Source organism: Amia ocellicauda, chromosome 8, assembly GCF_036373705.1.
Source record: "Amia ocellicauda isolate fAmiCal2 chromosome 8, fAmiCal2.hap1, whole genome shotgun sequence".
Classification (NCBI taxonomy): Eukaryota; Metazoa; Chordata; class Actinopteri; order Amiiformes; family Amiidae; genus Amia; species Amia ocellicauda.
Genome location: NC_089857.1, coordinates 6,192,861 through 6,219,460, shown reverse-complemented (window position 1 = coordinate 6,219,460; position 26,600 = coordinate 6,192,861). Strand labels below are relative to the sequence as shown.

General features: G+C 37.9%; 1 protein-coding gene across 3 annotated transcripts in view; it reads left to right on the top strand.

The window, feature by feature from the left end:
- Positions 1–26,600, top strand: part of xrcc4 (X-ray repair complementing defective repair in Chinese hamster cells 4) — a 119,684-nt gene that overhangs the window by 41,367 nt on the left and 51,717 nt on the right. For all 3 annotated transcript variants that reach the window (XM_066711891.1, XM_066711890.1, XM_066711892.1), the window contains exons 4-6: positions 19,489–19,655; positions 21,682–21,834; positions 24,467–24,579. In XM_066711891.1, coding sequence (XP_066567988.1) covers positions 19,489–19,655; positions 21,682–21,834; positions 24,467–24,579 — 433 coding nt within the window. The remainder of the gene's footprint in view (positions 1–19,488; positions 19,656–21,681; positions 21,835–24,466; positions 24,580–26,600) is intronic.

The window sequence follows — 26,600 nt, the reverse complement described above, 5'->3', positions numbered from 1 at the left end:
TAAAGCACAAAATCCTGTGACTGCTTTTGCCTGCTAAGTAAGCCTTTTGTACTCAGTATACATAACATAGGTTAGCTCAAGGCCCTACGTGTAATTCTGTTCATATGCAGTAGCTTAAGAATTTCCAGAAGAACAGGAGAAGACTATCAGCCAGATTTTAGCAGCTATGAGAACCGCAAAGAGCACATCAGTTGCCCTAGTGTAAAATTACATGTACTTATGCAAGGATTTATCAGGTTACTCATACACTTATGAATTACTAACCCCTTGGACTGTTTTTCCCACCTCACACAGAGACGCATATTACTGTGGGCAAAGGAACAATTCCAGACCCAATGGGTTCATACCTGAATAAAGGGGAGAATATTCCAAAAGACAGGCCTCACCATCTACAATATAGCCCCATGAACAGCTTTGGCTCTAGTGATGGATTAGTCTTTTTAATCTGGACAGGAAATAAAAGCAATTGCTTTTCTCTAAATTTCTAAGTTTCTTATGCACTACCATGATGTCCTCCAACACTTTTGGCGGGCAGATGTCTTTACCTCTTGTTCTGTGTAAGAGGCAGTTGTCCAAATGGTACCATATCTAAAGATGGAAGCTTAGGGTTTTATTCAGAACATTAGCAATACAGTCTAATACAGTTCTAAATAATAAATATCTCAATATTAACAAACAAACAACTAACAAATATTAACAAACAAAGCCAGAAGCACAAAAAACAAACTAACAAGAAACAAACCAAAAAACATGATAAGGTTATTCCTGGCCATCGACTTTAATCACTGTATACGGATACAATACAAGCAACTGTGTTTAGTGGCTATAGCAACAATGACAGAATGGAAAACTGAAATTAAAGCTGAGCATCTGTTAAATAAGGAATCGAAACTGTTGCGTCTGCTTTTCTCTCTGAAGACTGAGCTGAAATGAAACCCCTCAAATCAATAATATCACAGAAATCGGCGCATGCTACTATGAATAGGGTTGGATTACTATACGGTGATGCTTTGCTGAAATTGTTTATGGGAAACGATTCACAATTGTTTTTGCTTGTCTAATGAAATCTGATTTAGTCAGAAACACATGTAATTAACCACATGATATGTTTTTTTTTTTTGGTCATGGAAACTGGTATTACTTGGTGAAATTCACAGCAGCTGTTTAGGAGGCCTTTTTGTGCTGCCTGACAGAAATGTCATAGCTTGCTACAGCTGAATACATATGTATTTCTACATGTTACTGTTGGGGGTTATATTAATTCAGTGGAGAAGGCTAAACCTCCTTTATAAATAGATAAATATGCAATAAGTTCAATAGTCTGAAAAATAAATATGTCCCCAAGAGTCTCTCTGATTATTGGACTTTGGAAGTATACTGGCCAATCTATGCAGGAAAAAGAAGTGGAAAGCAGACTTTAAGGTTGTCATTAACATCTTTGAACCACAACTATGTATAAGGACCTGCAGTGTGGATCTCACCCATGGGTGATGTCCAGAAAGGAAAACACAAACAAAAAAACATTAATCTATTTTGTGATACCTTGTTGGGCGAGATCCACAGAGACGTTTGTGAGCCAGTGTCTTTTTGTATTGTATTGTGACAGTTGTCATCTTTCTAACTATGCAAATTATTCTATTTATATTACAAGCTCTGTGTGAGTTTTACACATTTATTACTATACAATTGAAATTACATTAAATCAATTTAAAAAATGAAAACCGATCATTGTTTCTTCAAAGTGTATTCTTATCCAATTTCTTCTTTGAATGTACAGTACAGTTCTTTAGTTTGTAATTGGATGCATTTGATGTGTTTTTGTGTATTTATATATAACTATTCTACTTGTGCTTTTGCTAGGTCCTCTCAGAATGTCTTGTTAAGTGCCTTCAGACAATAGTCATCTTGAGGTGTTATGCAAAATAATATATTGATAGATAATCGGATTTCAATATTATAGTGGACTTAATGGTCATGAATGAATCTGGTCTCCATGGCATTGTGAGTCTGGCTCCACCTATCAAGGTGATATGATTTAGTCTGGGCTGCTTTGCATTCAAGTTGTAAGGAGATTAATATGAATTTGTATCATTAACTAGATATATTAATATCCTGGAACAACCATAACTTGAGGCTGTGACATTTTATAGCCATCCAGTCTTGTGAGATTAACCAATAGTGACCATAGTATAGAGACTGTTCAATTATAACATCTACTGTTTTGCAAGGACAGCCAGGAGGACATGGCACATAGACAAAAATACTGTTGCTGAAAGTAATAACAGTAGTAGGTCCTTAATGGGAGCTGTCACGCTGAAGATAAATTATTAAGCGAGATGTACGTTTCCTTCAAATAGTATGGGAAAGAAATACCTTTTTTTTTAAATAAATAAATATATTTTTTCTTTTTCTTTCCCCCAGCAGCTTCTGAGACAGTGCCTTATAATTATTCAATTGTGGCAACACCAACAAAATCTACAACTTTCTTGATAACAAGGATGATGAGGATTTTAGCTAAATAGCCCACATTATAAGTAATCTATGGGTATGCCACGCTGATTTTTTGGAGTTCTTTCTATAAGAATTCATGTAACGATTTGCAATTGTATGTTTGGTTTACAAGTTATATCCTAGGGGAGGAAAGGCTTGTTTAAGCAGGGTGTCCTTGAACTTAATGCCTGGTATGTTACCAGCTGATTATAGTGGACCATAGGCTCCAGGTGTATTATTACACCCCCTGTCATAGACCATGGGAAAATGTCTTTGTACTGGCAGAGAGCTTGAACAAGGACTGGGGAGGTCCTTAATGGATCTGAATTAGTGTAAATATATATATATATTTTTTTAAATGAAGTGCTCCTTTGTAATAGCTTGTCAGTTTCTTCTTGTCTGCAGAGGATCATTCATTGACATCTTAATTTTACAATGCTGAAAGATCCCGTTAAATGTTGTTCTAATGTTTAAATCAGGGTGGTCCCCTTCCCCGTCACTGTTTAAAAGTCTTGCCTTAATGTGTTTTTGTTGTAGACCTGGGGAACTCAAAATAGGATTTGTGAGTTTGAAACTCTAGCATCGGCATTTCATTATAAATTAATTATTTATACAGAGAATCAACCAATTGAGGCAAAGGCGTCATTTACAAGGGGGCTCCCGTTGTACATTCACAGACAGTCACATATTGAAGCTGCTCAGCAAATATCTGTGAGATTCAGTTTTAGACAGCAACACCCAGAAAAGGTTATGTCAATGGGGACTGAAACTGACACACTGACAGGATATTTTAACCAGATCACTAATGCAACCCTTACATCCAGAGAGAGTTATATTACATAATTTCACTTTTAGGTCATGGGAAATTATGCAGAAATTATAAAGGACATTTCCCTAATTTGTGTTCTTGCTACAGTCATTATTTTGACAATTATGTGCAAAGGAGAAGTAGGAGTGAAGTGCTGGCAGAGGTTAAGTAATTTCTTAGAACAGCAATATTTTTATCTGAAGTTCTTTTGAGTATTCTGAGATACCATTGCATTTATTTTCAAATAAATGCTCATCTGGAGTGCATCAAGGCTCATTTTTAGGTCCCTTCCTTTTCCTTCTATAGATCAATGGGAGGTAGCGAGGCACAGCAGGAAAGCAATAAAAAAGACATGCACAAGTTTTTTAATTAATGAATATTACAAAATCATTATCACTTTCGAGATGTAAGGTTGCATTCTTGCAGGAAATGTCCTTTTAGCCACAGTCTATGTGATAGTCTCCTCATATAGATTTTAAAAAAAAGTTGTCCAGATGTGAGCAACAAAACAACAACAACAACAACAAAACAACCAAAATACAGACACAATACCTAAACTAGTTCAGAAATAAATGTTTCATGCTAAACTGTTTTTTGAAATCGCACTTGAAATATAAGATACGTATGAATAATTATTTGGAACAGTCAACATTAAAACTCCAAAATGTAGAGAATTATTAGCTGTTCCCAGTTTCAGGTTTGACTTTTTTATGCACTATTAAATGTTCTTTGTAAATTGATAAACATCATGTTTTTGTTTGGTTTTTAAGCTGTAATTTCTAAATATAGCATGTAGAAATTCTAGGGGTAAATCTGTGTTTTCAAACAATTCCAAGGATCAAAAAGGATAACCTAGGGAACCTTTATTTCTTTGATGCTAATCAGAAAACTCAAACATGCTCAAAGGTTTGCAGACAACAGCTGTGTGGCCTGCCACGACAGCTAGAGCCGTCACAAGAATGAGAACTATTGAGAAGTGACGTTTGAAGCCTTGAGTTTATTACAGTGGGGGCTCGACCTCACGGTAACCTTACAAAGATTTAGGGTAGTCCTGACTTCTGGTTTCCCAATTCCCTCGTTAGACCTCAGTGTAATCTCAACAAAGTGGAATTTGTTTAAAATCTATGGAGGAAAAGAGAGTGGGGGGGAATGGAAGAGCGATATAAACAATAAAATATGGCAGAGCACTTATAGGATAGGTGTTGGGTATTTTAAAAGCATCAATAAGAAATTAGTAAGTTGCTTTCCTGCTTTTGTTCTTGGGTAATTCTAAGTGTGATCTGCTTAGCTGTAATTTATTGTTCTGTTCCAGTAGGACTTTCTCCCTAATTCAATTTCTTTCCCTTGCTCAGAGCTGTGATTAAATGATGGACTGTACTCAAGATACTGCCAGTGACCACGTACTGCATTCCTGAAGCTGTTTGTGACATCTTCCTCTATAAATTGGCATAAATCGGCCATTATGCCGATTTAGAAAAAAGATATAGCTAAACCGTTAATGAAAAAAATATGTACTCTAAATGTTTTGGAAGCCAACATATAGCATCTAAGACAGATACACATATCTAAAGTAAATGGGTTTCAATACAATAACATTGTTTCAACCCAATAATGGATCGATATGGAAACGGAGATATACGATATAGGCTAATTCACTAAAACAAACTTAAAACTGATCAAAAAGATTTAGAATGGATCGTTACACTGAAGATAGATGCCTGCATTTATAATGGTGAGGTAAATTTTAGCTGTGCTGCATAAACACATTTAGCAAAACGAGTATTTTCTTTTTCAGCGCGCATCTGGGAAGTGTTATTTATTGCACGGGTAATTAAATTCTTGTATATTTTTTATGTTACATTTTATAAACATAAAGCTTTACTTTACTATAGTGAGGTCAAATTGCCTTTTAGAGGATTCATTAACAGAAATGCCCTATTTTATGATGAACAGAATATTTTAGTTTTTGTTTTTTTAAACCCTTGTCTTTTTTTTTTTTTTAGAAAGTTTAAAAATTCCTTACTAACTATTTTAGTTCTTTATGAATGAGTAGGATAATATAACCCAGAGAACAAGTTAAAACAGCCGCATCTCCTAATACTTTAAGGCCAAGAGAAGTGGTAACAACAAAATTAGGTTGAAGTAAATTGCCATGGCTTCCAGCTATATTGTTTCCTTTGATGTGAGAGATAAAAAGACTTCTTATCATGGGTTTGGAAACAGACAAGCCATAGCAGGTTGCTTTTTATTTGACATCTTTTTTTGTGAAATAATGCCAAGCGGGCAATTTTTTATTGTGTTATACAGAATTGTCAGATGATACTTCTCAATGAAATTCGGAACTCCCCTCCACACCATACATCTTCGCTCTGCCTTAAGACATCATTGTTTTAATTTTTCTTCCTTTTCTCTCCCCTTGTAAGGCTGAACACACACAAGCCCACTTCATCCCCAAACATGAAACAGATGTTCATTGTCAGAGCTGCTAAGAACTACCACTTTTTTTATTATTATATAGTTTTTTATTTGAAAGTCTGTCTGGAGTTCTAATTCTTGGTTCATTCTTACGTTAAGGAGGAATATGCAAACTGCCAAACAAATACGGTAAACCCACAGGGAGGTTTATTAACCGAGTATTCAGACCGCATCCACAGTTTGGTGAGGAGACTGTAAACCTTGCTGTCTAGTTAAAGGTCTCATGTACCATCAAAATAAAGTGGCCCCAGAGCTAGTTAAATTGCGCACAGCTTGGTAGCTTAGGACGTAGTCTCCCTCACACGAGTTAAGGTCTTTCAATTATGTGAATTTGATATTTATTAGAGCTATATAAATAGGGATCAGATTATCTCAGCTCACATTGGCTATGTGTACATGCAGAGAATTTTGTCAATCCGAATGAATTCGTTCTGATTGAAGATTCTGAATGAACTGGTTATATGAACACAAACATATGGCAATCTGTTGCAGGTATTTGTTTATATGTATAAGGGATGTCATCGGAATACATTTTTGCACATGCGTAGAGCACCCTTTAGCGTCAAGGTTAGTATGACAACAAAAGGCTCATGCCATTCTTGCCAATGGTAGCGGTGACATGTATCACGTGCTGTGCACAATACTTGTATTTCTAATTTCTTACATATTAATATTCTACACCACCCCTTTCAATCATATAAAAATTTCACTGAGAACGAGCTCAATTTGATTAGTCTGTTCCGATTGAGGTGTTTATATGAGGGTATCGTGTTCCGATTTAATCTAGATTTGTTGTTAATAAATTAGATTATTAACTGAATATTAGGCTCCATGTAAACATAGCCAATGACAGCAAAGTCCATGGAGAGAAAGTCCTCTTATGTAAAGTGAGGTGGTGACTGGAAAAAATTTAAATCATTGCCATACTCCCTAATGCAAAGTCATATTTTTTTTATTTGAAGTAATAATAACAATAGCAATAATATTTGCCAAGCAACATTGTTGGGAAACCGAGTAAATGAAAACAATACTTTTGAGTTTGTACTTTAATGTGAATCTTGGACAATGAGAAGTATAATTATTGAATAACAATAGGACAAAAATGTTCTGCACACAGCCTAAAACATCCAAAATATTATGTTTCTGATTAATTCCTGATCTGTTATCATAGGAGTCTGAATAAGCATGTTAATAATCATGGAGTTGTCTTTGTCTCAGATGGATTTTGCTATATTGCATTATATTTCTGCTTCCCGGCAAGAAAAACTGTGGAAAAATCTTGTTTTGTCCTAGATTCATCCAATAGGGATTTATTCAGAAGGGTGCTTTTGTAAACTCAATCTGATTCTCTAAAACAGCATCTGAGAGCTTTCTCCATAGTGCTGCGGGGCCAGGATTCTTTTTCCTTAAATATCAGACAATTTTATGTTTTCATCTATGGTTTATTGTAGTTATTAGACAGATATACTGATCATTACACAGAAACGGAGGGGTTAAATAACTTGTTTATAAAGATTTATCACAATGAATCAGCAGACTGCAGGAACTGCCTTCATATAAGTAGTGTCAATCTGGTTAAGTAGCATTTACAATATTTATTTGCTTATGTATTTATTAATACATATAAAACACATGTAGTTTATAATCTAGAAGATTGGAATAATTGTGTAGCTAAGATTCTATCTCTATAGCCTCATCCACCACAGCAAAATGTTTCATTGTTCAATTGAATAATCTGAGCTCTGAAGTTTTAGTGTCTACAGTGTTCTTGGAGAGCTTTTTAATGGAATAGTTTGAACATAAACCACACTTCCACTAACTAACTTCTGGTCTATTAACTAACTTCTCCCATAGCAGCTATGAAAGTGTTTCACAGAACACAAACATTTTTCGTATTTGAATAAGCATAATGTAAAGCTGAAAATACTGACTTCACAGTGGCATTAAATGAAATGAAAGTTACTTAGACAACTTTGTTTCTTTTAGCTTAAGTGAATCGTATATCTTATTGTGGTCCTCGGGCCTCTTTGAAGAGTAATATGTTTAATTAAGTTGTAGTGAAAGTAAGGGGCTTTGAGGGTGATCACTTGAAACTGATATTGTTTTCATAGTGTGGTTGGCTCTCACCCTTGCTGTGGGTTAGTGTAAGGTTCATGTAATAAGATTATGAGGTGAAAAGGGTGTTTCGATTTGTGTGTGTGTGTGTGTGTGAATGTGTGAACCACATTCTCCCAAATTCACAGTGAGGTTATGAATACTCAGACAGGCCTTGACATAATAGGTTTATAGATAGATGTTCACTTCTGCCTGATTTGGTTGAAAATACCTCATATTCTCTGGCATTGTCATTTATTTCAGATTTGATGTACTATAATTGTATGTTTCCTTTTGTTGTATAAACTTTCTGGGTGAATCTACATTTCCCAATACTAAATGTCATTGGTAATGTGTGGTGCCGGCCTGGAAACTACTACTACATGGAAACTACTTCTATATTTTGAGATGAAGCAGATAATGGTATGGTAAATTGATGCTTTGAAATATGCACCGACACAGAAGGATCATCACCGCTCTATGTAAGATTAATTACTTTGCATAATAGTGTATATTGTTATATGATCATGTTTATAGTTATATTCAACGGTTTGTATTATATCTAGTCATAGTGTGCTCCATCATGCATGGGAATTGGACAGAACTCATTAGACAAAGATTATACAATCTCTCTAGTGAACTGCTAGTCTTTTTTTCACTTCTCATAGAAATATATGATGCTGATTACTTGTATATAAACAGAAAAATATTGGACGTTCCTATTCATCCATCAAAGTTTAATCTGACGTTTCATGTATGTTTGATTTGATTCCTAGAACCAGACAAGCTAAAATCAAGATTGGCAAACTACCTTCTTTGGTTACTCACAAAACGTTTGTGTACATCTGCTGTTTTTCTGAAGGTTTTAATACATTTCGAGCTGCGCAAATCACTTCAGGGACACTGGTCTCCCAAATTCAAGGCATCGACCACATCAAACCAGAGGAACTTTTCCAGATCTGCAGGGACACATGGACCCTGGGACACAAATGGAAATTGGGCTTCAAGGCATTCAAGACTGAAAACGGGAGAAACTTCTTCACACAGAGAGTCGTTACAATCTGGAAGAAACTCCCCAGTGATGTGGCTGAAGCTGAAAACTTGGGAACATTTCAAAATAGACAGGATAGTATCCTTGGATCACTTAGTTATTAATGGACACCAAATGAGCACGATGGGTCAAATGGCCTCCTCTCGTTTGTAAACTTTCTAATGTTCTAAATAAAGAAGCACACCTCTGGTAGTCAGATTAATCAAATGATCCCCATGAGCATTTTGGTGTCAGTGGCTCCAACCCTCAACTCTGCTTATAATTGAGATGTGCATCTGTCATCTCTGCTGCTTGAGGGTATACAAATCTAGATCAGGGTTATCAGCTGCTCTTATTAGTTGGCTGATGTAATGCATCATATATTTGACACATTGACAATAGAGGTTGATTTGTTCATTTGGATTTCAAGGCCACTGGTATTTGAATATTAATAGTAATGGCGATTCCTCACCTCAAATCGCGTCTTTCATTGCTGTGGTGGGCAGTAGGTACGTTGTTTTTTGCTTATTGCTGGTTTGTTTTGGTAAGAATGTCGTTGACCTCTTTCTTTATTACATGCAAAACATATTTTTCAGTTAATTTTTATTATTTATCTTGGTACAGAACAAGGCTAATTGATAACATGGACACAGATATGATATATATGAACGCACACAAATGTCTCACTGAAAGAGGGTTCTGTCATTTATGTATTTCCTCCTATAATACTGCTTCGTGATTGGATGACATTTTTATTGATGGGTGCTACCACCAATCACATGTTTGATTGCAAATGTTGATTTTAGGGTATTATGTTCAGTAATGTAGTTTACATTTTCTACTCAAATGATGTTTGGTGGTCAAATTAGAGTACTGCTCTTGCAAACATGGCTTTTGAAAGCAAAGCTACGATTAGCAGCTTTGTGCCCATTTGTGCAGAATTCAGTGCATTTAAGTTTAAATTGAACAATTAACAGAATAATCAATCAATAATACTGATATGGAGATTTGCAGCATGCCAAAAGTACTTTTTAAACAGCCTATTCTATCATTCAAGCATGAGATTACATGAAGTACATAATAAAGTGCACTGGTGATTGTTTTGCTTGATTAATCACAAGTTTAATTATTTTAACAAGCACCATCAGAGTTGCACAGTGTGATTAAGGCAAATTAACTATGCTTTGTAAAAAGTCAAATTTTTTTTCTCCTTTTGGATTTAAAACATGGATTTAACAACCGTGTCTGTCAAACAAATATGGACAATAAAAGCAATTACTTATAGGAAGTCATTAAGGTTTTTGACGTGTATAAGTAACTGCAGTCTGTATCACCGTGGCAATGACGAACATATTTGTCTCTTTAAATTAAAGAGCTCTTTATGGTTTGTTTCTTTTCTCTATCTTTTTTTTCGTTATTATTTATATAATGATGTAAAACTCCTGGCTTGTATCCCAGTTTTATCAGCATATTCTGAACCCTGTTTTCTGTCAACTGATTTGTGACAATGGAGTCCGTGTGGCATCGTGGGTCAGAGCCGATGGTGGTTCCACGATACACCCAGCAACGTCATGGATTGTGTTTCACAATTTCCCCTCCAGAGGGAGATGGCATCAGCAGAACAAATCTCGTATGTGGGGTTGATTGATTATGGTAATACAAGCTTCTAATGCTTTCCAGACTAGCCACTTAAAGGAACAATGCTGGCTCTGTATCCTACAAGAGTGTCACTATCGTTCATTACTAAGCTTGTGGCCTTTTAAATCACCCAAGGCATGTGTCCCTTTCACATCCCGTAGCTGTTCCAATTTTTGGGTTGTGCTTTTCCCACTTAACTTTCAGTGCATCAACTTGGGAATGGCAGGACATTACCTGTTCACCCCTTTTCTAGGTTTGCTCCAAAGGAAAGACCTGAAGATATGCTATTGTTGGAAAAAGAGAAATTGCGTGTAACTAACAGCTCGAAATGAAAACATTTTACTTGATCAGAAAGACATAATGTATGTGTCTTGAAACTTTGGTGCAATATTGCAGTGGACATCAATAGGGCCAACAATCTGATCTGAAATTATAGCATACAATATGATATACAGATGGCATTGCTTTTACATGTATCTAAACTAACAACAGTTAATTAGAAAAGACAAATACAAAAATAAGTTCCTACCTATATCATTTTATAACCTGTTTAAGTGAAAGTGTTTAATTGGAATCAATCAACATCCTATCAATTACTAAATGTATTTGTAACTTTGGTCTTAATATGAAGAATAATATTAGTAATTGCCTTATCGAATTAATATCAACCTCATTTCATTATTTTTGTAAAATATTATTTTCATGTAAAGTGGTCACCAGGACAGACTCCCCTGATATCGATGAAGGGAAGTGAAACCCTGGTGTGAAGAAATTAGACCGGAGAACAGGCTCTTTGATTGTTAAAAGTGAGACTAGAAAAAATTACTAATAATAGAAAACCAATTTAATCTTGGATTGAATACCTGGAGTACATTCGGTGATGGAAGGACTAGTATTCTGCGCAACTGTTGAGCACCTTTTGCTAAAAGACCTGTGTCTGGTTTCCTAAAACTATAATACAGTAGTCTTAACCATTAGACTAGTCTTAATTTGACAGTTAAATTAGTCTAATGCACGTTAGATAGTTGCATCAAAATTAGCCTCCTCACCCCCAGGCTAACTTAGATTTCTTAAATGGAATGTCTTCTGTGAACTGGGAGCTGTTTTTTTTATTTTTTTTTATTGCATTACATGATTGACTAAGTAAGACCAATCTGAGGATATTTAGTAATATTTAATCTGTTTATGCAACCAGCCCCTGTATGTACTGCTTGTCAAGTTCATCAGTGGCACAAATAGCAGGAGTCGTTACAATATATTGATTGGAGTTGATCTGCTACAGGACTTCGGCAGAAAAAAATCACAGCCAAGTATTGACTGATCCTAGTGGGAGGCTGGCAGTGGTTTTAAGTCAAGAATTAAAGCTGTATTTTCATACAGTGCAGTTTGAATGTATTGTCAAACAGCCCCATTCTTGCGGAGGGGGGAATCTTACGTGTTTTGCTTGCACTTTCTTAAATGCAACTTGAAAGTAAATTCCACTTGATAATGTAAAACCTGTAATCTGTCTTTGATCCTCAGAGGCAGGTTTTGTGATTTATAGACCCTCTTCATGACCACAACCAGTGGAACAAATATTCTGTGGAAATGAATGTAATACCTTTGCTGCTGGTTGGAGTGAGCAGCATTATTCCTGTATGTGACTTCCAGATGTTATCTGGAAATACAAAGGACTTATTAGGCCACTAATAATAGAGGCTTGACAATTTCAAATAATTTATGTTGGGTTTTTTTACACCTAGAATAGCTTAGTTTAGCTCCACTAACATGCTTTCCTATCAGCGCAGTGCTTCCAACACCTTCACATTTCTGTTTGCTGCTGTTTGTGGTTTATACATGTAGGAGGAGTTATCTAAGGAGTTATCTCGTTCTCCATCTGTTTCCTTACGCACAAAAAGGGTAAAGGTCCTTTTAAGCATTACATAATTACCATTAATATATTTTTGTTGAAGTTAGGATTATTACATCCTCCTTTTAACGTCACTTTTCAAGACTTTCCTGTAAACCGCACTTATATTTTACAAACATCTTTAGATTTATGTAGGTTTTTAAGTTTTTGCTGGTGTAAATTATGCAATCGCTGTGCTAATGTTTCACAATGTCTCACAACTAATGGTGAAGTGAAGCTTGTGATCTCATTATCCCGTGTTTCAAATATGAGCTTAGTTAGGGCTTCTATAAAACAAATGTGCCCGTGGCTGTAATTACCACATTAATATCTACTCTGTTTTGCGTATTAAGGTACGTATATCACAGGGTGTACTAAGTGAAGTCACATCCCTTTAATGTGACATTTGTTGTACCTTTGTACTTGCCAAAATACTTCTTTAGCTTTTCCCCCCCTTCCGCAAGTAAGAAAGTGTATTAGGAGCTTAATGATTTTTTTTGAAATTACAGTGGGGGAAAAAAGTATTTGATCCCCTGCTGATTTTGTACGTTTGCCCACTGACAAAGAAATGATCAGTCTATAATTTTAATGGTAGGTGTATTTTAACAGTGAGAGACAGAATAACAACAAAAAAATCCAGAAAAATGCATTTCAAAAAACTTATACATTGATTTGCATGTTAATGAGGGAAATAAGTATTTGACCCCTTCGACTTAGTACTTGGTGGCAAAACCCTTGTTGGCAATCACAGAGGTCAGACGTTTCTTGTAGTTGGCCACCAGGTTTGCACACATCTCAGGAGGGATTTTGTCCCACTCCTCTTTGCAGATCCTCTCCAAGTCATTAAGGTTTTGAGGCTGACGTTTGGCAACTCGAACCTTCAGCTCCCTCCACAGATTTTCTATGGGATTAAGGTCTGGAGACTGGCTAGGCCACTCCAGGACCTTAATGTGCTTCTTCTTGAGCCACTCCTTTGTTGCCTTGGCTGTGTGTTTTGGGTCATTGTCATGCTGGAATACCCATCCACGACCCATTTTCAATGCCCTGGCTGAGGGAAGTAGGTTCTCACCCAAGATTTGACGGTACATGGCCCCGTCCATCGTCCCTTTGATGCGGTGCAGTTGTCCTGTCCCCTTAGCAGAAAAACACCCCCAAAGCATAATGTTTCCACCTCCATGTTTGACGGTGGGGATGGTGTTCTTGGGGTCATTCCTCCTCCTCCAAACACGGCGAGTTGAGTTGATGCCAAAGAGCTCGATTTTGGTCTCATCTGACCACAACACTTTCACCCAGTTCTCCTCTGAATCATTCAGATGTTCATTGGCAAACTTCAGACGGGCCTGTACATGTGCTTTCTTGAGCAGGGGGACCTTGCGGTTGCTGCAGGATTTCAGTCCTTCACGGCGTAGTGTGTTACCAATTGTTTTCTTGGTGACTATGGTCCCAGCTGCCTTGAGATCATTAACAAGATCCTCCCGTGTAGTTCTGGGCTGATTCCTCACCGTTCTCATGATCATTGAAACTCCACAAGGTGAGATCTTGCATGGAGCCCCAGACCGAGGGAGACTGACAGTTATTTTGTGTTTCTTCCATTTGCGAATAATCGCACAAACTGTTGTTACCTTCTCACCAAGCTGCTTGGCAATGGTCTTGTAGCCCATTCCAGCCTTGTGTAGGTCTACAATCTTGTCCCTGACATCCTTGGACAGCTCTTTGGTCTTGGCCATGGTGGAGAGTTTGGAATCTGATTGATTGATTGCTTCTGTGGACAGGTGTCTTTTATACAGGTAACGAGCTGAGATTAGGAGCACTCCCTTTAAGAGAGTGCTCCTAATCTCAGCTCGTTACCTGTATAAAAGACACCTGGGAGCCAGAAATCTTGCTGATTGATATGGGATCAAATACTTATTTCCCTCATTAACATGCAAATCAATGTATAACTTTTTTGAAATGCGTTTTTCTGGATTTTTTTGTTGTTATTCTGTCTCTCACTGTTAAAATACACCTACCATTAAAATTATAGACTGATCATTTCTTTGTCAGTGGGCAAACGTACAAAATCAGCAGGGGATCAAATACTTTTTTCCCTCACTGTAGATTTCCTTGAAAAGCTGACAACTCTTCATGAAGTCTTCACATTTAAAACATTTGCTACAGAGCCAATCTTCACATTTCTAGTCAATGCAGTGAAACCATTTTTTTTAAAATAACAATTACTGTTTTCTTCACAGTAAAAGCTTTTAACATGTGTTGAAAGAACAGTCCCCATCAGTGTATACCCATGTGTTGGCATGGGCTATTGTTTGTTAGCAACAAAAGGTCAAAAATAATGTCTAATGAACTTAGACTTTGGACACTGCACACTTTTTTTCCCTCTTTTATACAGTTGTGATTCAGAAGATTTCTTTAAAACCTAAATAATACTTACAGACAAATACATATCTGTCAATTATACAAGTATGAATTTGTATGCTTAGAAAGGTAGGCTATATGATTGTGAATATTGTGCAGAATATTGATTGGGTTAAAGGCACTTTCCTTCCTTCCTTTATACTGTCCAATTGTGACACAGCAGGTTATCAAATAAAATTAAAAATATTAATATACACCGATCAGCCATAACATTATGACCACCTGCCTAATATTGTGTAGGTCCCCCTTTTGCCACCAAAACAGCCCTTCAAGGCATGGACTCCACTAGACCTCTGAAGGTGTGCTGTGGTATCTGGCACCAAGACGTTAGCAGCAGATCCTTTAAGTCCTGTAAGTTGCGAGGTGGGGCCTCCATGGATCGGACTTGTTTGTCCAGCACATCCCACAGATGCTCGATTGGATTGAGATCTGGTGAATTTGGAGGCCAAGTCAACACCTTGAACTCGTGATTCATCAGACCAGGCCACCTTCTTCCATTGCCCCATGGTGCTTTCGGCAGTGGACAGGGGTCAGCATGTGCACCCTGACTGGTCTGTGGCTACGCAGCCCCATACGCAACAAACTGTGATGCACTGTGTGTTCTGACACCTTTCTATCAGAACCAGCATGAACTTTTTCAGCAATTTGAGCTACAGTAGCTCGTCTGTTGGATCGGACCAGATGGGCCAGCCTTCGCTCCCCACGTGCATCAATGAGCCTTGGCCGCCCATGACCCTGTCACCGGTTCACCGCTTTTCCTTCCTTGGACCACTTTTGATAGGTACTGACCACGGCAGACCAGGAACACCCCACAAGAGCTGCAGTTTTGGAGATGCTCTGACCCAATCGTCTAGCCATCACAATTTGGCCCTTGTCAAAGTCACTCAGATCCTTACGCTTGCCCATTTTTCCTGCTTCTAACACATCAACTTTGAGGACAAAATGTTCACTTGCTGCCTAATATATCCCACCCACTGACAGGTGCCATGATAACGAGATTATCAGTGTTATTCACTTCACCTGTCAGTGGTCATAATGTTATGGCTGATCAGTGTAAATTCAACAATCTCTGATGTTAAGCTGTATTTTTATGTTTTATTCTCTCTAACATTGCTCAGGTTGCTGTACCAGAACAGTGTTCATATTTAGATGGGTCACCCAATCCAAAACCTCATTCTGCATTAATCTAAAAGAGTTTTAAAGTCTCCAGAAGCCAGTCAGGTGTATGACTCAGTTGGAAGGTGTTAGTCAGAATCAAGAACATATGACTTCACTAACACATGTATGTTTGTATATATTTAAATTGAGTGAATTTAGTTTCTCTGTTCATTTCAATGTACATTCAGACTTTCCTTCTTCGATCCACCAACCCCCCCCCACCAAAAAAAAAAAAAAAAAAACAGACAGCAAAGAGTATGTTTTTAAATTGTGGCAAGAACAAAATTGAATATATCCCTTTTATCCTGAAGACTATTATTAGTATTTTTGGAGAGTAAGTATTGACAAATTCTGCATTGGCATTTACCTCACTTAGCGGTCCTTCTGAGGGTTCCCTTTGTGTACAGCATTTTCCATGTGATTCATGATGATTGTTTGGGTGTAAGTCTGAGGAAAGACTGTTTAGCCTTGTCTGGTGTGTGGGTTGTATGAAGAGAGAGTGGTTGAATTGTACTTTCTAAAATGTGGAGCTAAGCAGGGAATACAGCTAGATGCTTGCTCACATACACACACACACACACACACGCAGACACACACACAAAAATACATAAAAATACATCCAATTCAACCTTTCTACGCATGCAAAAGTAAGGATAATTTGAAAATGATGTATGTTGAGAATACAAATGGAAATGATTCAGTCTCCAAACGTTTGAACAAGTAAAACACATTGCTCAGCAGCTGCCTGCTAAAGCATTATCATATGTGCTTATTGCTGTTCAGTATCACCAACTGCTTAAACATTTGGCATTGTTCCTTCAACAGTAGAGGGTAAGAAAGGGGTGATTAGATGAAAATTAGGCTGATATAATTGACGTTATTTATTTTGTTTCCCCTTTAAAGAAATGTGCACGTTGGTCTCTGCCCTTGGTAGACTTTAAACTTGAGTTTAAGCAGTCTTAACCAGGCAGGAGTGCAACTGTCATGAGTGAAAGGTCATTAGGAAATATGCAATTAGGAGCGCATGCATTGGCAGCATCGAGTCTTAATCACCTTCATTTCCCCCCCCATTGCTGATTGCATAATGTGTGCTTAGACAGTGGTTTCTGCGGTTAATCACCATGTGACGTGAATCAGGAACCTCACACAATACACTGCAAGGTTACTTGTTCTACTTTCCAAGTAATAAAATGGATCCAGGTGTCAATGTAGGAACAATGGCTTGAAAGTCAAATGGCTACCAGTGAAATGCGTAGTGCTAAACCCATATTAGTAGTTGCAGATCCGTTTCTCCTTTCTTTGTCAGAATCTGTGATGTTAACAGGTTGATCAGTGTGGAAATCTGCCTGTCTTGAGGTCAATCAAGGGTGATGCTGCTGACTAACAACAGTGTAATGTCTAGTATCCCTTCTGTCCTGTTCTGCGTTGTCGAATTGAGCACAATTTTAAACATCACTAGCAAGAGCTGTAGAGACGCCACACATTCTAATGCCCAGCAGTAATGTGCTTGGCGTCCCAGGACAGACACTCACTACCAGTGAATGTGATCTTTATAGATGCAACTGACTACACCCTTACAACTCCATCCTTCCATGTGTTTTCTCTCTTAATAAAATATATATTATTATATACATGACATTTTATTAAGAAAAATAAGGTTCTGCTGGGATTATAGCCTGAAGTTTTCATGTTAGATCTGTTTTGATTTAAGATGCTAATTAATGACTGTTAATAAGAAACAAGACTTTTAAGGCAGCAGTTGAAGAAAGAAAATATTGATGGTGCTTACGAATATATTATATCAATGTAAAGCGTTTTCTGGAGTATTTAACTTTTTCATTAAAAAAAGCTTTTTGGAACATAGTTATTGTGGTTAAGAAGAAGTCTATATAAGTTGCTGTATGTAAAATAACCATACATTATGGTTAATTTTGAGTGCTTGTAATGTTAATTTAACATATTTTGATTTATTTATAGAAAGTGTTTCATGGGCTGTTCATACTAGCTACTTTTTATTCTCCAGTCTGTCAGTGCAGCCGCTTGATTGGGGCAGGTGATATCCACTGATGAATGTGCTGGGGAGGCTCACAGAAACACAACCCAAGTGATGGATTGCGGTAAAGACATGATTCTAGGTAGAACACCATTCACTGCTTCCAGCAAATGTTCTGTTTCCTCCACAGACAAGAATAGTTATTATTTAATCTTTCAAACTGCTATGTCACAATCCCCAGGCTATTAATATAGAACCGGAAAGTCCTGATGTGTTGTAAATTATCGGTGTCACACTACCGTGGAAGCAAACACACTGGAAAAGGCCTTGTTAAGGAAAGGAAAATGTTCTAGTTTTTTTGGATATTCATTTTTTGGTATTCTTAACTGAAATTGCCTCATGGAACAGGGGTGTAGGTTTCGTGTAGGTTTTTAGGGTGTCAGTTTGAGTCCTCCGTAGATCTGGGGGGGAGGTTGCGGAGTTGGATAGTTACAGAGCCTGCCATACATTATTGAGGGGGGACAAACTGAATGTGCTCTCAACATTTGGGGGTCACATCCCCCCTGTCCCCCTGTCCCCTCTACGAGCAGTACACCACATCACATTTGAGGAGACGAGCATGTGTAGGTGGATCCGATGGTTTGAAAACCTTGTGACTAATAGCAAAAGATGTGATTTATCTGGGAGTGAAAAGCTGTGTGTCCATGGACTGACTTACCAGACAACACAGCCCTTGAGATACATACAGCGTGTTATCTCCGCAGTACCATTCAGACTGGCGAAATCCAAAATGGGGGCTGATAGTGCTTTCGTAACCATTAGCTTGTCAGTGTTCCGGTGGGAGGCTAAGTGTCCGTGTCATTTATCTCTATTGGGCCCCAGTGGAAATAACTCCTGCGTGGATCAAAGGGGATTTCAGATGTTCATCCATCTCAGGGGCTAATGCCCTGCAAGTGATGAAAAACAGCTCCTGGATGCAAACGTCCGCCCTTGTAAGAGAGAGTTGACTCTTCAGTTAGAATGGCTAGCGCACACACCCACTCCCGTCAACAATTCAGTAACAGACTGCCATGCCATGCTCATTTCTGGGGGAAACCCTTTTTATACTTTGAGGTGAATACATTGTTTAAATGTGTTGTTTTTAGTAGTAGTAATAATGATAATTATGATATTAATAATATAGAAATTAAACAGACAATAATGAATTATTCTTTCTAAATCGAATTACATATCGTACAACTATAGTGACACACTTAACATTTTAAAACAACATATTGTGGCCCACCCATCTATATTTAACAGGTTAGTAATTTCAAGGTTGTCATAAGGGTGTTGGTCTGTCGGACATCATATCTGTAGTAAGATGGTGACGCACAGTGTGATTCAGTGCTGGTCAGGGTCAGTGTGCCTTGCCATGTGACTCACAGGTCTTGCATGGCAGCCAGCTGTGCAGGTGCAGTAGCACACGGTCTTTAATTTTTTATTCCTTCTCATCCATCTAGTTCAAACTTGGATCGGTCGAGCTCCACACCATTTCAAAGCCCGTTGAGGTGGTTAAGGAGCTGATTTGCCACGGCCTAGACAACAGTGCCGAGCTACAGGCCTGCAATGCACACCTGCAGGGAGAGAACGAGCGCCTGAGGGGCGAGTGGGACTACGTGAACGGAGAGTAAGTGCATCACTCTTAAAGGCAGAGCGGAGATCCAGAACATTATGTGCATTGAGCCTGGTCACATTTATTTATATTGTTTTCTTTTTTAACACACACACAATGCATTAACCCCTTAGATATGAATTGAGTTGATTTACAGTCATACCTGTCAAGGCAAAGTTAGTGTTGCCTTATGTCCTCTTCCTTGTGTTGTGAGAGTGGACGTGACACCTGATAGCCAATCAGGTCTCTGCATCCCTGGACTTCTTCAGACAGACATACGTGCATGTCTATAAATAACTCTGAGCTCATCTCAAGAACTTAAGCAAGGGTACAAGTGCATCAACACCATAAGGCCATAAGACTTGGTTACTGTTTTAACTCTCTTTTTTTAATTGAGAATTCAGACAGCAGCACTGTTTTTTTTCTTTAACTAGCATTCCAAATCGTAAATTTGATTTTAACGTGAGCAAAAGAAATGCACTGAATAAAAGTATTCTCCCTTCATTCTATAAAGCACTGTTCATTATTTGCACTGCGGGCGATGGGTGTAACCCACGTTACAGATTTGTCACGAGCCAGACGCATTAGGAAAATAGACCTCGTCACTCAGAAACACAATAAGTCTGTATTTTAAGTGGTAGGAATTTTGGGATGTAAATTAAAGAAAATACAGAAGCCCAGTAGAGTATAAACGTGTTATGTGGTGAACACGTTAATAGCATGTTTCATTACTGAAGGTGACGTGGATCTGTGTGGTGTGATGCAGCTCGGAGACTGTGTGGATGACCTCAGCCTGTGTGAAGGGCAGTTGTTTAGCGTCGTGCTGCGGCGCTCTAGGCACACTGTTTATATGGTATCCTTAGCTGCAGCTGCATTCCTTCCAGCTTGCTCCAGCTGGATGCTTTCTTCTGGATCAACAATTACATCACTATTATGGCCCATGTCAAATGCTCCCCGACCCCTCCCAAGAAACCGTAACGCTGGGAATTTCTGAAGAGTCGAGACTTTTTTCGGCGTTTCTGTGTTTGCAGGGAAACATCCCGAGCCATGCGGCAGCGATCAGACAGGAGGGTTAGTTCTTGTCTGGCCAAGTCCGCTAAATTGGGAAAAAAGTAGGAAGTTTAGGGGAGTTAACTGTAATTAATGACACTGTAACTTTTGAATTTCCCTTTGTTTTTTAAAAATAGGATTGAAACATGTGATGGTAACCAATGTGCTTTTTTCTTTTTCTTTTTTTTCTCACAATCATGGAAATCACATTAGTCTGTCTTTTCTGGGAATTCTCCTGCTTTACTAGATCTTTCATTCATTTTCCATTTGAAGATCTAATAATGGGGGAAAAAAATAACCAGCCAAAGTAAAAGATACTATAAATCACACACCTGACTGTGTCCTCAATAAATAATGCATTACATAGTAGCATGTGAATGGTAGAAGGTGACTGAAGAGTTTATTTTTATATAGTTGAGTAATATTTATTTCATACATTTACATTCTGTTTATCACCTTTGTTATGTATCATATGTCTGTTTTTCTGTGTTATGTGTCTGATCTCCATTTCCTGTGTTAATCCCAGTTAACCACATAGATGTTTGAATGTTGGGTCATGGTCTACGTGATATGGTGTGATACGGTGATGTTTTTTATAACCGGATACGTGTAATTGAAACGGAATGATGCTATTGGATGATACCAATGTTGGGTGTCTTTGTACTTTGTGCTATAAAGCCTGCTGATCGGAAGTTTGAAATCAGTCGACAGCTTTGTCTCTTGTTGATTTAGGCTCTTCTCTTCAGTGTGAATAAAGAACCCTTTTTAGAACCCTTTTTCTGCTATTCTCCTGAGACTGATTTTTTTTAACCACGACAGCGACTTTTCCCTTACAGAAATAAAATGAGAATGCCGCGAGGTTCCAAACTCTAGATTGTTGTATCTGTGAACACAGATGTTCCTGAATCGACCTCGGGAGTCTTTGCTAATGCTGTATGCACCTGTATGAATTTGACCTGAGACGTTTTTGTTTCTCCTTCCCTGTCTGCAGACTAGAGAAATATGTTCAAGCTAAGGAGGCTCTGGAGAAGGACCTGTACAACCGCTTCGTTCTTGTCCTCAATGAGAAAAAGGCCAAGATAAGAAGCCTGCAGGAAAAGATAAAGGAATTCCAAGAGGAGATGGAAGCCGAGAAAGAGAAGAGGTACCTGTTTTATATTCCCCCTATAACACGAGCAATTTATATATGTTTTAGTGTTCACTATAAACGTGAACTGTATCGAATCAACTGCATATATGATATAGTTTTATCTACATGAGCATTTAGTCACCATTCTCACATTTTCAACCCTGTGTGCGTCTTGTCTATTTTTATTGAACGGATCATTCGCTTCGCAAATTATTTGTATAATTTATGCTTGAGACATGTCCTCCATTTTCAAAAGCAAAATATAAAGTGGTTGTAGAAAAATAATTGAACAGACGAATGTCAATTTTAGAGATCTTTTGAGTCATTTCTGCATGTGTGTTTGAGTGTGTGTGTGTTGTGTGTGTGGGCAGGCTGAACAGTAAAATGAAGAAATGTGCATTTTTTTTCTACTGATTTCTCCATTATGTGTATTTATTTTCACATGGCAACCCATAAAGAACTGATGAGGCATTTACACCTTATGATGTTTTGTGGTTTGTGGTCACCATGGCTTCTTGCTACTGTGAAACATCTGCTTTTTAAAGAAGTGCCTCTTTTATTGGAGAAGACCACGGCATAAAAGGAAAAAGTGGAGCCGTAAAAATGTAGAACATCGCATTAGGACGAAAAATAATCTGGAATCTGTAGACGTCAGAAGAGACAACCTGTAAAAATGGTCAGCTCCCCCGTGGGCTTGTGTAATTGCCTATTGATGAACCCCAATCCTGACTCCTTTGCTCCAACAGTGCCGAAAACGTATATTGTCATGGTCTGGGTGCCAGTTTTGTTTGTTTTTCCACAATTGCTGTTGACATCACCCCTTTGCCGAGAACCAATTGCATTTTCTCAGCACTGTACAGTATTGTCCCCATGTCAAAATCTATTTCTTCACTCCCTACACCTAGGCAGATTCCGTGCAATCCTGATTACTCATCCCCTTTTCTCCTAGACGTGACTTGCTAATGCGAGGTTGCTGGATGCATATTTTACGATGCATCCTGTTGTACTTTCAGTTCAAGAGTTGTTTCAGAAACGGTTCTAAAGGGCGTTTTATCTGGCAGGGGAGACATTATAGTTGATGTTATTTTTCCAAAAACATATCTGCCTGTCCTGAGGTGCATTTACATCATGTGATCCCAGCATGGACCCTCTTTTTCTTATTTGATGAATTTATGAGTCACATCCCCGTCTCAGATGACTGCTCAAGAAGTAAACAGCTCATTAATAACTCTTGATTGGGGAATTTTCTAATTTTGGGGGAATGTAGAATGCCCCGCAGTTGAGAACAAATTACCATTCTCCTTCACTGCCAGTATTAATTAGAGCCTCATACTTTGATATGGGAGAGCAACGTCTTACTGTTGTAAAGGCAAAACTCATGCTATGGAATCTCCTGCGTTGCATTACCGTTTGGCCCGAACCTTTGCAAATGATTTAAATAAGTCTCTCTTAAGTCCTGTACGGAAAACAAAGCATGAATGCTAAACAACTGCAAAATACAATTTGAGGCGAATGTTTATTTTTTTGTAAATGAAAAGGCTGTGGAATTGATAATGTTCAGGTTTAAACACACATTGTATCTTAAAGGTTTCCTAGTACTCCTTGCGTCTTTGTCAAAGATGGAGGAGATTGTTAAATACCTTGCTAAACACATTTTTTTGTGTTTTTCTTGTTTGTCCTCTCTTGTCAAATCATAACTTAAGGTCAATACATTTTAGGTGCATTCAGTTGCTTACTTTTACTACATTCGTTGTTTGTTCAACATACATAATAACAGTAAAGAATTGGGAATGAGGGTATATTGACTTTCTCAGTCTGATTTTCCCCTCCTGTCTATCATTCCTTTCTTATACATGAACACAATTCATTCAAACCAGGTGGTTACTCTCTAATGAATTCTAGCATTTCCCTTGTGTCACTTAGCGAAAGCAACTTATCAGCTTTGAACATGTATTCACTTCATCTATCATGCGTTTTCAGTCCGTGATTACATGTTTTGTTTTTCCGGCAAAGGTTTTATAGCCTTGCTCTGTTTTTTCAAACATATGTTAACCACAGGGTCTATCTTGTAGTAGTCTAAGGTGGTAAGGTGGAGAAACGAAATGGCAATGACGTGGGCAATGCTGATAGTGTTGTATACCTGCATTTACAGGGTGCAGACAGTTATTGAATCGAATACAGTCACCCTGTTTGTTTGCTTGCACTCACGTATAATTTAAGTGGAGTGATTGTGATTCACTACATCACTGAACATGTTTTTATTATTGTAGCAACAGTCATTAAAAAACATACAATCTGAAGTTGCTGTAGCAAGAGACAGCTGAATGGTATATTTACAGCCATGGACACAATTCTGCAGATGGACTTCATTAATCATGACCAATTGTATTTAGTATGTTGCTAATGAGCTGTGAGACAGAAAAAAAAAACAAATAAAAAACATGTTTAGTGACTATTTCATTGTTTGAATCTTAATTTAACAAACAAAACGCTAATAAAAACCAGCAACTTAGATTCTGAAGGAACTTCGCTTCAGGGATGGAGTGTAAATTACCAGTGGCCAGTACACATAGTACAATATCCTTCTGGTTTTGTGATTGATGAGCTAGGTGACTGAACGCTCCCGATTTTCATTTATATCTTCCAGAGACACAACTACTGTTGAGAGCAATGATGCAAAAGAGCCAGCCTACGAGGCCAGCACCGACGAGGAAAATGCAGAGAACAAAGAGTGTTCCGAAACCTCAGCATCAGCCAGAGGTAGATAAAAGGCCTTTGTCCTTTCCAGGCAAAATTATGACCAGATACTGTATGTGTAAGGGTGGACCACAACAGAGCCAAACCAGCATTAATCATTTCCATATGAACTAGCTTCTCATTACTCAAAGAAATTACAAACAGCAGTTTACTTTGGGGGCTCTCAGAACAAAATCCAAGCCTTTTCTTACAGTCTTCTAAAGAGAAGGAGGATTTTTTTTTTTTTTTGCCTATATACCATCCGGATCTTTCATTCTTCAGCTCAGTTTATCATGAACATCAAAAACACGTTCTAGAGAGTTTACTATGTGTCAGTTATGCAACTTTAATAACCCAGGGATTGCAAAACAGCTCAGAGAGTATAACGAGAGAAGACCCGGGTTTGTGTTTAAGCTGAAATTCAATCAGATGTTATGGCTCTCTAAAATAAAGAACTCTTATGTTTGTTTGCACATACAAACTACAATTATAAAAGAATATCTTGGTAATTCAATATTCGGTGTTGAACCTTTTTTTTCTTTTGCAAGCTGGGTGGTTTTGGTCATGCTGTGCCAACCAGAAAATGAGGCTTAGCATTAGACCAATACCACAGAAATCGTTTTTTTTTTTTTCTCCCCCTAAACCACACTTTAGGTACTATTATGCTATCAACTTAAAATGCTATGGAGGCAACCTCAATACATCCCATTTAGGAGATTTGTTTTTGTAGACAATTGCTTTACTCTATGAGATTGTGTGTATATTACCATTACATTCAATCTGATTTCTCAGGAGTTTGTTTCTCTTTCTTTTGCTTTTTCAAAATTGTTCAAAAGATGTATAACCTAAAAGAGTTCTGTTTTGTTCTTTTATAGATGATATATGTATGCTGATCTTTTCAGTTATACCCTGATTGAGCAATGATCAATACATATACTTGCGTTATATTTTCATATTTCAAAAACAATTAAAAGATGAGAACCTTACAGTAGCACTATAATGATTTTTACATCGTTTCAAGCTCTCTGTATCTTGGCTTATACTTGGACAGCAACATTTAGCACACAAAACATCTTAAAATTAAGAAAATCAGAGGAAAATAAGAAAACGATTCCACTTCAAGAGGCAACAATGCATTGAATTAAGGAATTAAATCCCCTTTGCCTTGTGCAGTGCATGATAATTATCGCTCATGCTATTGGGCCTCTGAGAGACCCCATGTAATTTAGCAGGAGAAGGTCAATTGCTTGACTTTAGCCTGAGGACTGCCTGGATGTGCTTGTGTCTTCCACTTGATGTCTCTGTCCTGGGAGAGGCCTTTTCTGCTCAATTGCTGCCCTTGAGGTGAAGATGTAAAACCACATTCCCCATCTGTTGGGTACGTGTTAAACGTCCCTTGCTACTTTACTGAAGAGGAGCAGAGAGGTTGCCCCCCCGGTCATGGTTTAATTGCCCTTCTCAGCCTTGACACACAGCCGGCCCCTCAGGACCACGCTCACAACGTGATCCTCACAGGCTGCTTTCACTGGCCTCCTCACGACTGTATTCAAACCCCACCTCTGTCTATGCCCTAATTATTTGACAAAAACCAACAAAAATAAATCGCCGCATCCAGAAAATTGCAAAAAAATCACATAACAAGTACAAGTACACCAGTATAAACATCTCTCTGTCTGACCACTTATCTATTTTCCTGCTTTACGTTCAACCTCAATGTCAACTGTATAATTATTTTCATTTGCCCCCAACCATATTTCTTAACCATCTTTGGTGTTTCTACCTAGCTTTTACACATTTTAAGGTCATGAAAGGTGATGTAAAGTGCTCCAGATTAAATTATTAATACGAGTGAGAATGAAGGAAACTCTGGATCAGAGAAGTAGGAGCTTCAGCGCCAGGTCGGCTCCATGTATGACCTCAGCTAAGTGCTTTTCCTTATTTCCTCCAATCAGAACAGTGTCAAATGTTCCAGAATGAGACCTGAGCATTGAGATCATGGTAAATCCCCAATTGTACATCTAAGATATCGGTAAAGGTCCGTAAAA